The sequence below is a fragment of the Misgurnus anguillicaudatus genome, chromosome 7, assembly GCF_027580225.2.
Source record: "Misgurnus anguillicaudatus chromosome 7, ASM2758022v2, whole genome shotgun sequence".
In the NCBI taxonomy this organism is placed as follows: Eukaryota; Metazoa; Chordata; class Actinopteri; order Cypriniformes; family Cobitidae; genus Misgurnus; species Misgurnus anguillicaudatus.
Window position 1 is genome coordinate 33,792,193 of NC_073343.2, and position 13,281 is coordinate 33,805,473.

Below are 13,281 nucleotides of genomic sequence, written 5' to 3' on the forward strand. Positions count from 1 at the left end.
AGCGTTTGTACCGCCACCTTGTCCGCACTGGAAATTCGCAAGTGTCACTTCTTGTGGCGCGTATAGGGTCGGGTATTTCCATCGTTTCTTAAGAGAACTTTTCAGTCAAATCTCGTCTAAATAAAAATAAATCTTTCGCGTGCCACGCGTATGTGTGTTTACTTCTCACCTCTTGATGCTTTAATCTCAGTGTCTCGCATTCGAACCGATACAATCGTCTGACATAAAGCCACTTCGTGTGTATCCGACATGACACGAGTGTTCGGCTAATTAGCTGCCCGCAGGAAAGCCGTCATCGATTTTCCGTCAACACATCTAAAAAAAGAGGCTTTTCGCTCTTGGTACACGATGGTGGCGATAAACCGACGAGAAGATACTAATAAAACAAAACTTACTAAAGGGCTGGATCGGGCATGGGAATGGAAAGATAATGATGATGCCGGGCTCACTGAAGTGACTGGCTTTAACCGAAGTTGGACCGTTTCAAACACCATCCACGCTGGACTTTCAGAGGACTGTGTCGGTGTGTTGACTGCCGGTCTGAAATCCCAACAGTGCTTGTTATCTCACACCCCTGTGGCTACAAGTTTGAAAACAATCCCTTAAAAACTAGCAATGCAACTTGCTGGGGTAACAAGGTTAATGTGAGTCTAAAAAGATAGTTGTTAAATAGGTCCCTAAAGAGCCACTTAAATGTGTACGTTTTGTTGACCGGGACTGGAAAAATATGGGAGGCTGTGTCGGATAATGGTGTTATAAATGTCTACTGACACAAACAGAATCGAAAGAAATAAGTCGTTGAAGCAGTGACCGCATTTACATGCATGGGATTTTTCTGATTGAAAATAATTGGTTGAAATGTTTATTTCCTTAAACAGATATGAGCTTGTATACGTGTGATCAACATGTACACAAACACAAATTCTGAACATCAGTTTATATATAGTATATTACCGAGCCCCTAAGGTGACATTGGAGTAAAAAAAATCTAAAGTTTAGTTTCGCGTGCTCACATGAAACTTTTGCATGCTGACATGAAAGTTTCGCATGCTCACGTGAAACTTTCATGTGCTCATGCGAAAACTTTCGTTTTCACATGCGCACGCAATAGTTTCACGTGCGCACACGATATTTTCACACGCACGCGGAATAGTTTCACGCGCGCGTGGAATAGTTTCATGTGCGCGCGGAATGGTTTCACGTGTGCGCGCGATAGTTTCACATGCGCACGCAAAACTTAACGTGATAGTTTCATGTGCGCGCACGATAATTTCATGTGCGTGTGCAATAATTTCACGTGCGCGTGCGATAGTTTCACGTGCGCGTGCGATAGTTTCACGTGCGTGCGGAATGGTTTCACGTGCGCACGGAATGGTTTCACATGCGCACCCGAAACTAAACTTTATTTATTTTTTGCTCCATGTCCCCTTAGGGGCTCTGTAGTATATATATAATAGTATATAAATGCATCGTATTATTATTTTTTATATATGAAGAGTTTCATTGCAAAAAGAGATAATGCGTTTTTAACATTTTTGTCAAAACATGTTTATTATAATGTTGTTATTATTTTGTTTTATGGTGCTACTTAGCTGTGTTTTTTAAGTTATGAAGGTTTAAATCAAAACAAACCAACTGCAGTTGAATTGATATTAATTGGAATGCACAACCAAAAAACGAAATTTCTGAAAAATTTAAAAAACAGAGTTTTCTCGTTTTGCAACGAAACTTCATATATTATTATTATGATTTTAAAGGAATAGTTAAGCCATCCTGTCATCATTTATTCACCCTCATGTGGTGCTAAACCTGTTTGAGTTTCTGTGTTTCTGCACAAAAGAAAATATTTTGATAAATGATAGTAACCACATCACAAAACACAGTTGATGGTGCCCAATGACTTCCATAGTAAGAAAAACAACTATGGAAGTCGATGGGTACAGTCAGCTGTGTGCTTACTATCATCTGTCATTATATCTTAATTTGTGTTTAACCCAATAAAGAAAAATGAGAGAGACTAAACAATGACAACATTTCATTTTGGGCTAAACTATCTCTTTAAATTGAAATGCACAGAATTACCAAATAGTTTTTTCATGTTTTTAACCACAGCACACAACCAAAACATAGATTTTGCATAAATATTCCTAAAAATTTACAATTTGGCATTGCAAAGATATCAGAAATGCTGTTAATGGACATCAGATGTCGGATCTGTTCAGATTTGTGTCTAGGGTCGGTCGGACACAGCATGCATTAGTATTCCACCTGCCAAAGCACCAATCAGTGATGTAGGGACGGTACGGAGGGGTGTGATTGATGAAACAGGGTCGAATTACTTTGAGGCCTTAAAGGTGTTACATTGCTTATCAAATCAGCTGCTGATGTCTGCTTCTGTATTATATACATTTATTATGAATATGTACAGACATATTTTTTCGGTTTATAACATATTGCATTAGGGGCAGATGCATGCTTTTAGCAAAGATATCAATGAATCTGTATCATTGAGTCAGTTGTTAAAATAGAAAGAAAACAATCTGATAATGGCTTTGTACAGTATAGTGATGTTGAAACTATATACTGTACCATTTGTTTGTCAGATGAACGTTGCAAGTCTTTTCCAAGATGAAGAAATGAACAGACAAATGGTTTTCAAGCTTAACTGATGTACAGCTCAAATCATGTCCAGCCACGTCTTTAAAAGATAAGTGATGATAAGACTTATTTAATGTTACATTGAAATGAACTCAATTAAGATGGAGATGTTTGGATTACACGTCTGCTATCTCATTTCCTAAGTGTCTGATGACAAGTTTAATTGGAATCAGATTATAGAGGAAGAAAAACTGAAGATCTATTTGCTGTGGCACTTTTATTACACATTCAAGACGGAGACCCCTGCCACGTATACGCTCCAAAACACATTCTCTTCATTATAAGGATCCTCCTCTCTAATGCTCATTCATTTCACAGTAGATTATCTGCTCAGATACATCTTGTTTTGGGACTGAGTTTTTTTTTATTAACTGTGTGCATGGGTTTATAACTAAGCATAATTCAGTATTCATTGTAAGCTAGTTAGTTTGTTAAAATATTCTTATTATAACTATTACTTTGTTATTCAAATAAATCTCTTGTTCTGTTATTATATTTAAATTATATTAATTACTGTTTAAATATATATTTTGTAGTAAATGTATTTATTTTTATGTCTTTTTATAAATATTTAGTATAAAATGGTACTTTTACTAAATTGCCAATAAATCTATAATAAATACAACTTGCATCTGTGCAAGCTAATGTACTGATGCATTGTGTTTTTGGTTTATAAATGTCTGTTGTTATGCTTTTTCATTAGCAATTTAAACCTAAATGTTTTTATTTTGACCACATTTATTATAATTATTAGAAAGATGAACTTGAAAACGCCCCCTGGTGGACATGGCCACTCCTCACAAATGAATAATAAAAGTGTGAAAAAAAGTGGTTGCTATTACATCTCTTCAGATGTATTTATAAAGAAGAACGAATGATAAACCTGAATCTAAATGTTTAATCTGTAAATAAAATAGGAGCTCTCTGTGTTGTAGTGGTTATTGAGTACATTGTGTGTGTTTTCTATAATAAATATGTGTAGGAGGAAAATCAATCTGCAACAATGCACAAGAAGAAATGCACAATAATGCAGAAGCTATGAAGTTCACTTTCATGGACGTGTTTTTGTGTCTGAAGATACATTCATGGGGTGCTATTTTAGGGAAAACGAGGCCCAATTGTCTCTTTCATCTTGACCAGATATGTTTACAGTTTAAATGACACTCTTACTCCCATGAAGGAGAAAACATAACCACACAAAGAGAAAAGTCAAGTATTTTCAAGCTCTTCATGTGAGTTTAGTAAAGACAAGTGCTTCAAGTCTTTCTTCAATGTGTTTAGTAAAGCTGAAGCAGTAAATTTATTCATGGAGTCATCATGCCACCCTGTGGCCTCTTATTTAGCCACCACTGCTACTGTAGCAACAAAACCTTTTATATTATTCAACCAGTTTATTTGGTCAAATTATTAATAAAATAATGCTGATAGTGAATTATAAATACTGATATTTAATTCATCATTTATTGCATGTTCTTTTTTTTCAATACAAACTGTCAATGAGTTTTATTTAAACACATTTTGGACCAAGTGTTAACCAACTACATTTGCCAATATAGAAAACCAACACAATTTCATATTTCTTTCTTTCTTTCTTTCCCTTTTTTAGCTCAACACTGCCATCTGCTGTTCAAATACAGTATATGTCTTCACAAACGTCTTCAATGACAATAACTGTATTTGCTGGTGAATTCTAGTTTTTCTCAGTTGCTTTGGAGCATTTCTCAATTTCAGAAATTATTTTTACAAAACACTTTGTTCAACCTCCACATCATCAAGTGCACAAAACAAAATAAAATTCTCATTGTTTTTGACAATTTGCAAATGCTTTGATACAATTATGCAGTTATACAATTACATACAGTTGTCTGCTGTTTGCAACAATTTTAATTGCTTATGTAATTTTCATCAAAATGCATTATACTGGTTTCTGTTGAATAGTCTTAGAACTTAGTTCATTGCATAAGTCATGACATGCACAATGCTTGACATTTTAGTCATGTAGGGCCGGTTTCCCAGACAAGGGAAGTACTAGACTAAAGTAAATGTAAGAGCTGTCCAAACTGAAAACATCTTGCCCTGACATATCTTAATATACAGTAACCTTTGTTTTGCCTTAAAATGCACACAAGTAAAACATAATTCATGTTTTTAGATTTTGATAAATTGCTGAAGGGGAATGAATGAATGTGTGAAGTTTTAAATGACTGTAGAGACATTATGAGTGATTAATTGCTACGTTGCGAGGAAAGATGTGGATGTTGTGATGTGCATGAGAATCTGCGTGACATCGGGATGTCCATCAGGACAAAAATTAGAATCTTTTTAGTTTTGTTATTTTGTATTTGTTCTGTAAAATATGATTTATTTAATAACAATGTGTATAACTTTCTTACAGAAAAAAGGGAATTCTGTCCAATCTCTTGCAATCAATATTTGACACACAAATGAGTATCTTTATACTTATGAAATTGAAAATAGTGACACTTATAATTGTTTACTCTTGTTATGGCTAAACATTTTGTTTTGAGAAATGCATGCATTATTTTGCAAATTTTAAGAATGATTTGAGAAATGCGACTAAGAAAAACTGTAATAGATTTGCTGCTTTTATTTAGACAAATTAAATCGTTTGATTTTCATAATTTATAGTCTTTATATGATAAATACATGTTTATGTACATATTCATTACAAATTTCTATTTCATTTAAATTAACATTTAGCCTTCATCAGTAAAAATAATCATCAAAATACTGTTCATCAATCTACTGAACCATTTGCTTAAAAAAATTAGAAAGCTAAATTATATATTTTAATCTTTGTATACACCAGCATGCAAACACATTTTCACTGCTATCAATTATTCATGGAACTATTGAAAAAGGATCATTTAATTTTAAAAGTTCACTAACCATTTATTAGTTTCTGACATTTTATCCTTAAATCTGATAACCATCATCTGTATCTGCTAGTATGTTATCATATGGCACAAAATGTTAATTTGCTTTCTAATTAATAATATGATAATGTTTTAATAAAGAAGCTGACCTCCACATAACAGAGAGCAAGCTTTAGTGTACAGTCACCACAGGAGAAGTTTTCAGCCATTAAATGTGTTTTCAGTACACAGCTGAAACGAATGACAGCTGATGCTGTGTGCCAATGACCCCAATGCACTTTAACTGTGCAGCATCCAGACACACGCCAGCAACAAACACAAGAACTTGTGCCTCGAGCAGCGCATCTGGTTTGAGCAGGCCAAGTTTGGGCAGGCGAACCCATTAAATATAGATTTTGGACCGATAGTCTTACACCACTAGTGGAAATAGTTTTCTGCATTTTTTTCATTACAAACTTCCAGCATACCAAGTCACATTAACTGTTGAATATTAAAGGGAGAGGATCATTTTCTCATCCTCATGTTGTTTGAATTTGTACATCTGTATGAATTTCTTTCTTTTTTGAGGAACACAAAAGAAGATATTTTAATCAATGATGGTATGCACACAGCTGATTGTAACCATTGACTTCCATAGTAGGAAAACAAATATGATGTAATTCAATAGGTATCATTAACTGTGTGCTTACCATCATTTATCAAAATATCTTCTTTATAATTTTATCACAATACTTCTATAATATTTGTTTTCCTACTATGGAAGTCAATGGTATATTTTGTGAATATGTTTTAAACGCAATGTGCATATTAAACACCAGATGGCGCTATAGTATAATTTATAGGCTATGAACCGTGAACACTGCACCTGATAAAACTAATTTGAATGCGTTGTCAACGTCATCACGTAATCATGGCTCGCTTTTATTATGGAAAGAAATGAAATTGCATTGTTATAGTATGGCACATTACATTACATTAATAGAATGCCTTGTTTTTTTAGAATTAAACACAATTAAAAATAGCACATTAAAGATAAAACATAAAATAAAAGATCATAGGGCTCAGTGCGTTATGAACCATGTTTGTTTTTGGAGTAGTAGGCCTTACCGTGGTTTTTTGGTGTATTAATTACTAGTAACCATGGTTAAGTATGTTTTTTAATGAAGTAAAACGTGGTTAATTTTCGAAAGGGTGATTAAAAATAGGGAAAACTAAAAATAATATTCACCATCTTCATCTTTCTTTTATGATGTGCTTCCGTATTTACACACCCACAAAACGACAACCATGTGTTGCCATATTTTGTAAGAACACGCTTTTTTATTTGTGTACAAAACCCTTTGAGCATATGTGATAGGGAATGATTTACTATATACCAAATATAATTAAAAAATAATCTATTTTATTTTATTCTTATGCTTTGTTAAAACCATAAGCAGTTGCTCCAAAATTGTTATAGTTAGGTAGCATTTGTCTGTCGAAAACAAAACGAGCTTGTTAGTCAGTCGTTTACCAAAGGCTTTTTCGTCAAGTAACACGTTAATTATTTTCTCAATTAGCTTTCACTGTTAGTTTTGTTTTCGTCGATATTAATGTACAGTATGTGCTGCTCCTGTACAGTTTATTGTGGGAGCTCGCTGTGTGGATTATTTTAGGAGCATCTGGCGCCCCGGTCGGTCGGTCGGTCAGTCAGTCAGGCAGCTGCTGGTCTTCATACACATACACACAGAGAGACACACAGGTCTGAATGGTGAAAGGAAGGTAAAACCGGCCACAAAATCGCCTTTTACAGCGGAATGTTCACTCGAAGGGGTTATGGAGACGTCAAGAAATCTTCACAGAAAGTTCTGGACCCAAAGAAGGATGTTTTCACGCGCCTGAAGCATCTGCGCGCGCTGTTAGGTGAGTGAGAGTCTGACAGGACTAAAGCATCCAGACACACATTACCTTTAGCACGGGTTTGTCCTCATAAAATCATCGGTCTTTGCGGTTTAAATATCTGAGAGATATTCGTGTGCTGTCTGAATCGATGCCCATTATATGTGGATGACGTTATTTCCGATCGATATTGTGTCAATTGAATTATTAGCAGTAGCTAGCTTATCGTGCTACATCAACAAGACTTGATAGACTGACAGAGTATACAAACAGTAACAGTGATATATGTGAGGGTATACACAAAATATATAACAGCAGACCTCACATAGTGATATATGTGTGAGTATATACACAAAATATAACAGACCTGGTACAGTGACATATGTGCACAGAATATATAACAGCAGTCTTGACACAGTGATATATGTGTGAATATATAACAGCAGTCTTGACACAGTGATATATGTGTGAGTATACACAGAATATATAACAGCAGACCTGACACAGCGATATATGTGTCAGTATACACAAAATATAACAGACCTGACATAGTGATATATGTGCGAGTATGCACAGAATATATAACAGCAGACCTGACACAGTGATATATGTGTGAATATACACAGAATATAACAGCAGACCTGACACAGCGATATATGTGTGAGTATACACAGAATATATAACAGCAGACCTGACACAGCGATATATGTGTCAGTATGCACAGAATATAACAGCAGTCATGACACAGCGATATGTGTGTGAGTATACACAGAATATATAACAGCAAGTCTGACTGACACAACGATAGATGTGTGAGTATACACAATAGCAAGCCTGACATTGCGATATATGTGTAAGTACACATAATATATAACAGCAAGCCTGACACAGCGATATATGTGTGAGTATACATAGAATATATAACAGCAGACCTGACACAGTGATATATGTGTTAGTATACACAGAATATATAATAGCAATCCTGACACAGCGATATATGTGTGAGTATACACAGAATATATAACAGCAGACCTGACACAGTGATATATGTGTGAGTATGCACAGAATATATAACAGCAGACCTGACACAGCGATATATGTGTGAGTATACACAGAATATATAACAGTAAGCCTGACACAACAATATATATGTGTGAGTATACACAATAGAAAGCCTGACACAGATTGCGATATATGTGTAAGTACACAGAATATATAATAGCAAGCCTGACACAGCGATATATGTGTGAGTATACATAGAATATATAACAGCAGACCTGACACAGTGATATATGTATGAGTATGCACAGAATATATAACAGCAAGCCTGACACAACGATATATGTGTGAGTATACACAGAATATATAATAGCAAGCCTGACACAGACTGCGATATATGTGTAAGTATACACAGAATATATAATAGCAGACCTGACACAGTGATATATGTGTGAGTATACACAGAATATATAACAGCATATACCAGACCTATATATACAGTACTGTCTTAGGCCACCACTACCAGAGTTGTTGATTTAGAAGTTTTAATTTTAAATATTTATTTTTCAATCTATTTTATTAAGATAAAAACAGAAAATACAGGAAATATGTACAAAAAAATAAAATAAATAAATTTTCAGGACTTAATGTCATCTTTAGGCATTATCTGTGTTTAGTGTGACCTATCTTGACCCTAAACACATCTTGAGCGTTTTTGAGCAGAATAAAGTAAAAAGACTTTAGGGAAGTTAGAATTTAATTTTATTTAGGTTTAAGAGATCCTGCAGTTTCCTGCTATTGCTCAAGTGGAAGGGGAGTTTACCCTAAAAACTTGACACATTTCCTATGTTAGTTTTGTCTCTGTGCATGTTGAGATTGTTGCAGTGGCGTATTTACCCACCACGCAAACCACGCAATTGCTTGGGGCCCCGCAGGCTTGGGGTGCCCCCTACTGGCCACAAGGTGTGCGAAAGTATGTTATGTTTATTCAGACCCAAATCAAAGGTACGGATAAAGCACGTGCGAGTGAGAGGTGTACGAGTATGTACGCATAATAATATTTGCTCGCATCCCCGCGAGGGCACATATAGGCTACTTCATGAGCAAAACTCTACGGGAGAGCGCACCTCTGCTCAGCGCGCACAAATGCAGCCACACAGTGCTGGAATGAGCGCTCGCTCGACTCTCTCTGTGCTCTCGTAACTGCACAACATTCACTCGATGGTCAAGTTTACTTTAAAGACTTTGAGCTTCACACCTGTGATTGGTGGTTTGGTTTGATCAGTGACATGCATCTTTTGGTTTGATCAGTGACATGCATCTTTTGTTCCACGCTCGTACACATTAACATGATAAAGACACCACGCGGGGGTTTAAATTACGTTGAAAATCATATTCTGTATCTCATCATTGTCATTAAAATCTCATCTTTAGTGTATGTCTAGTCTATATGCTTGTTGTACCTCACAGTAAGTTTGTTTTTGCAATATGAACATGAGAGGTATGTGATTCCCATCCATAAATTCAAGCAATAACCAATTTACAATGTTGTTTGCTGGTGTTTGTTAGTTCAGTTTGTTAGATCAGTCTGAATCATAATCTAATGCTTCCTCTTTTTCCTCATTTAGTTTGTTTAGTGAGATGTGAGACCCTGAAGTTGCAGTATTAATTACATTGTTTTAAATACATGCTATGAGACATTTGCAAGCAAAAGATATATCTGAGAGGGACGTGAAACATTTATTTAAACCAAGAATTTTTGCCATACCAAACTGTAATAATTTAGTGTTATTTTAAGCAGTGTAAAACAAAATAAACCCGGTTGATATATATATCTCACTTAATTCTAAATACTGAAAATTATTGTTGTGTAATTCAAACGAAAAACCTTGGGCAATGCTGGGGCATGGGGGGCCCCGGTTCTTGGACTTTGCTTAGGGCCCCCAAAATGGTAAACACGCCACTGGTTGGTTGTAAAAACACATGAATATTGTCGTGGGTTGTAGATGGTTATGACATTTATATTATGAGCTATGAAAAATGGTTGTAGTGTAAGAAGAATATTATTGTGAGATGTATGAGCCGCAACATCATCTTTCCATCATTCTTTCCATTAGAGTTTCAAACCCAAGTGTGCTGTTTAACTTGACAGTTTTTTCATACATCGTAGCTAAGTTCACCCACATATGATGTCCTAAAATGCTGTTGACTCAGTTGGTGATACCCAAAATTTTGTTTAGGATTGCAGGTTTAGAAATACATGCAAAATCTGTTTACATAAGCCCATTACACCCTTTAAACTTTACTGAGCAGCCTTATAAATCTGGTATTTATTAAGAAGCGTATTTCAATAAGTCTCACAGAGTTCAGAGTTCATGTGAATAGTTTATCAGTGCTTTTCTTGCTGACTCATTTCTGGTTCAATGTCAAGACAAGTGAGCAGAGGTCACAGGACACACAGTGGCCTGTCTGTGACTTCCTGATGTTTTTGCTAGTCTGTGAGTTTGCAGCTAGATAAAGCAGGTGTGTTTGTCATGAGATGGATCTCCATGGACTCTCACCCAGCCACAGTTTGACATGATGCAGTGTTTTCATAAAAGGAAAGAAGGATTTCCTCTCAAAGGCTGCTTCCTGTGTGGACAGGAAGTGTGGACGAGTGATAGAAGCTAGAAAGAAGGAAGATCTTATTTATTATTTCTCACAATTTCTGCTTGCGTTACCAGCTTTAAACTGATTTATATCACTGCCTTGTTATTTGTTTATTGCTTTGGTTGCTTAATTTTAAATGTGATTTTTACACCAGTTTGTTGAGTAATGGTCAGGTTAAGTTTAGTAAGTTGATGAATCATACACTGACAAACTTGCACAAGCTAAATTTGCACACGTGTCATTTTGCCTACTGAGTGAAGAGCTGATGTTTTTATGCCGTTGGCCAAAATGCTTATGCCAGGAAAACCTTAATGTTGCAAATGGCTTAAATATTAATTTTGCTTTAGTTAAAGTGTGTAATTTCAGCATCACTAGCATACATCATCCCAGAGACTATGTAACATAAGTCATGAACTTTTACTGAAATACTGAAGTTCAATGCTGGTCTTGAGGAAGCCATGTAAAATTTGGCTGACATAGGTTTTTGTTAGTGATGCACCGATGTATTTTGATGAATTTGAAACCATCGGCATATCGGCAAAAGCACAAGAGAGGCAGATACCGATTGTTTATTAATTAACCTCATAAAGGCAATGAGTTGCATGTCTGTTGTTCAATTAAAATTATTTAATGTTCTGGTGTGCACTGTACTTAAGCACCGACAGAAAACCTTTGTTGAGCTGGCTCAAATGTCTTGGACAATAAAAGAAACAGACTGAAATGCTGATTAGCAAAAACCACCTTTGAACGTTGTCATGTCGTCTTATTATATTTGTTTTAGCTTAATTTGTGCCTCTCTTATTATGTTGGTCAGTTAAATGTTAATTAGATCCAATCCATGTTCAGTAAAAATAATTTGATGCAGAAATAAACTTGCTAAGTGTTTAATATCGGCATCGGTATCAGCAAGAAGTTGTCTGTTTAAATCGGTATCGGCCCAAAAAATCCTATCGGTGCATCCCTAGTTTTGGTCCATTGGACAACGGACGTTTTTTGAACTCTAAGCAATATATAGATGTAGGGCTGGAACGATATATCGAATACGATTGTCATGTGCGTCTCATCAGTAAAGCCGGTTCCTTGATTAGTAGTAAATCGCCATCACCTGTTTTCAGATAGAGCTGCATTTACTACACAGAGCCGTAGTTCACTGACAAGCTGGGCCGTATCGCATTAATTATCGCAGGCGATACGTCCTCGATAATTAATGCGAAATTTTCCCGAATGCCAGCAAACTACGGCTCTTTGAAGTAAATACCGCTCCATCTAAAAGCAGCTGATGGCGATTTACAACTAATCAAGGAACCGGCTTTGCTGACGAGATGCGCATGACAATCCCCCGATATATATCGCCCAGCCCTATATAGATGCATATATAGGGAATGTTGCTTATGGCAGGCAAAGTCTGAGGCACGGCAAACAAAGGGGCAGGGCGTACGTGTCATGATGAAAAATAAAATATTTTTATTTAAAACACTCAAATAAAACTTAATTTTGAAGAACCTATAACAGAAAATGAACACAGACTAGATTATTAAAGAATTAAATGTTTTTACCTCCAACATTTGACCTTTTACCAAGAACGCTCAACAATTATATTGGATCAACAGGCACGTGAAACCTAGCTAGCAGGTTGCTCCAACAACAAAAATCACCAGCTTGCTTACTTTAATTTTGCAAGAACTATAGACTAATACAATAACAGGCTTAAATAAACCCAAAACGTAAGTTCACTTACAGTTCTCATGGACACGCGTTTTATCAACTGGCTATGTTCCAGACATGACGGACCACTTCTTTATCTCATTTCGGCCGTGTGAAGCGCGTCCGCGTTATCCTCCAAAATGTTTTATCAACTGACTAGTTATCCCAGTCTAGACAGTGATGGTCTGGACCATGTCTTTCTCATTTCAGCCGTGTGGCGCGTGTGCCTGCTCCCGGTGTAAGCGTGTCCGCGCTATTCTCCGAGATGCACTTGACGGCCTTTTGTGCAGCGTTTTTTTTTTTATGACGACCCAGTCAAGGCGGTAGGGTTTCCCAGCTTAGGCGGGCCACCTGAACTGAAAAGTGCTGCATGAAACCCTGCTAATAGCATGTGGCCGATAACTATTCTGAATCGGACAGCCGATATTATTCACAGCTATTTCATGTACTACGGCTTTTGATCAGTAAGTCCTTATCAATCTGAAATCGGTGTTAG

The 13,281-nt window shown here is 36.1% G+C and overlaps 1 protein-coding gene and 1 long non-coding RNA gene across 8 annotated transcripts in view; both read left to right on the forward strand.

Annotated features, from left to right (window-relative positions):
* LOC141365378 (uncharacterized) overlaps positions 1 to 3,154 on the forward strand; it is a 98,108-nt gene extending 94,954 nt beyond the window's left edge. The window contains exon 5 of the long non-coding RNA XR_012370614.1: positions 2,604 to 3,154. This is a non-coding gene — a long non-coding RNA (uncharacterized lncRNA). The remainder of the gene's footprint in view (positions 1 to 2,603) is intronic.
* A 4,063-nt stretch (positions 3,155 to 7,217) lies between these two features.
* ralgapa2 (Ral GTPase activating protein catalytic subunit alpha 2) overlaps positions 7,218 to 13,281 on the forward strand; it is a 162,621-nt gene continuing 156,557 nt past the window's right edge. For all 7 annotated transcript variants that reach the window (XM_073869774.1, XM_073869777.1, XM_073869771.1 and 4 more), the window contains exon 1: positions 7,218 to 7,457. In XM_073869774.1, the coding sequence (XP_073725875.1) occupies positions 7,352 to 7,457 (106 nt within the window). In that variant the 5' untranslated portion in view covers positions 7,218 to 7,351. The remainder of the gene's footprint in view (positions 7,458 to 13,281) is intronic.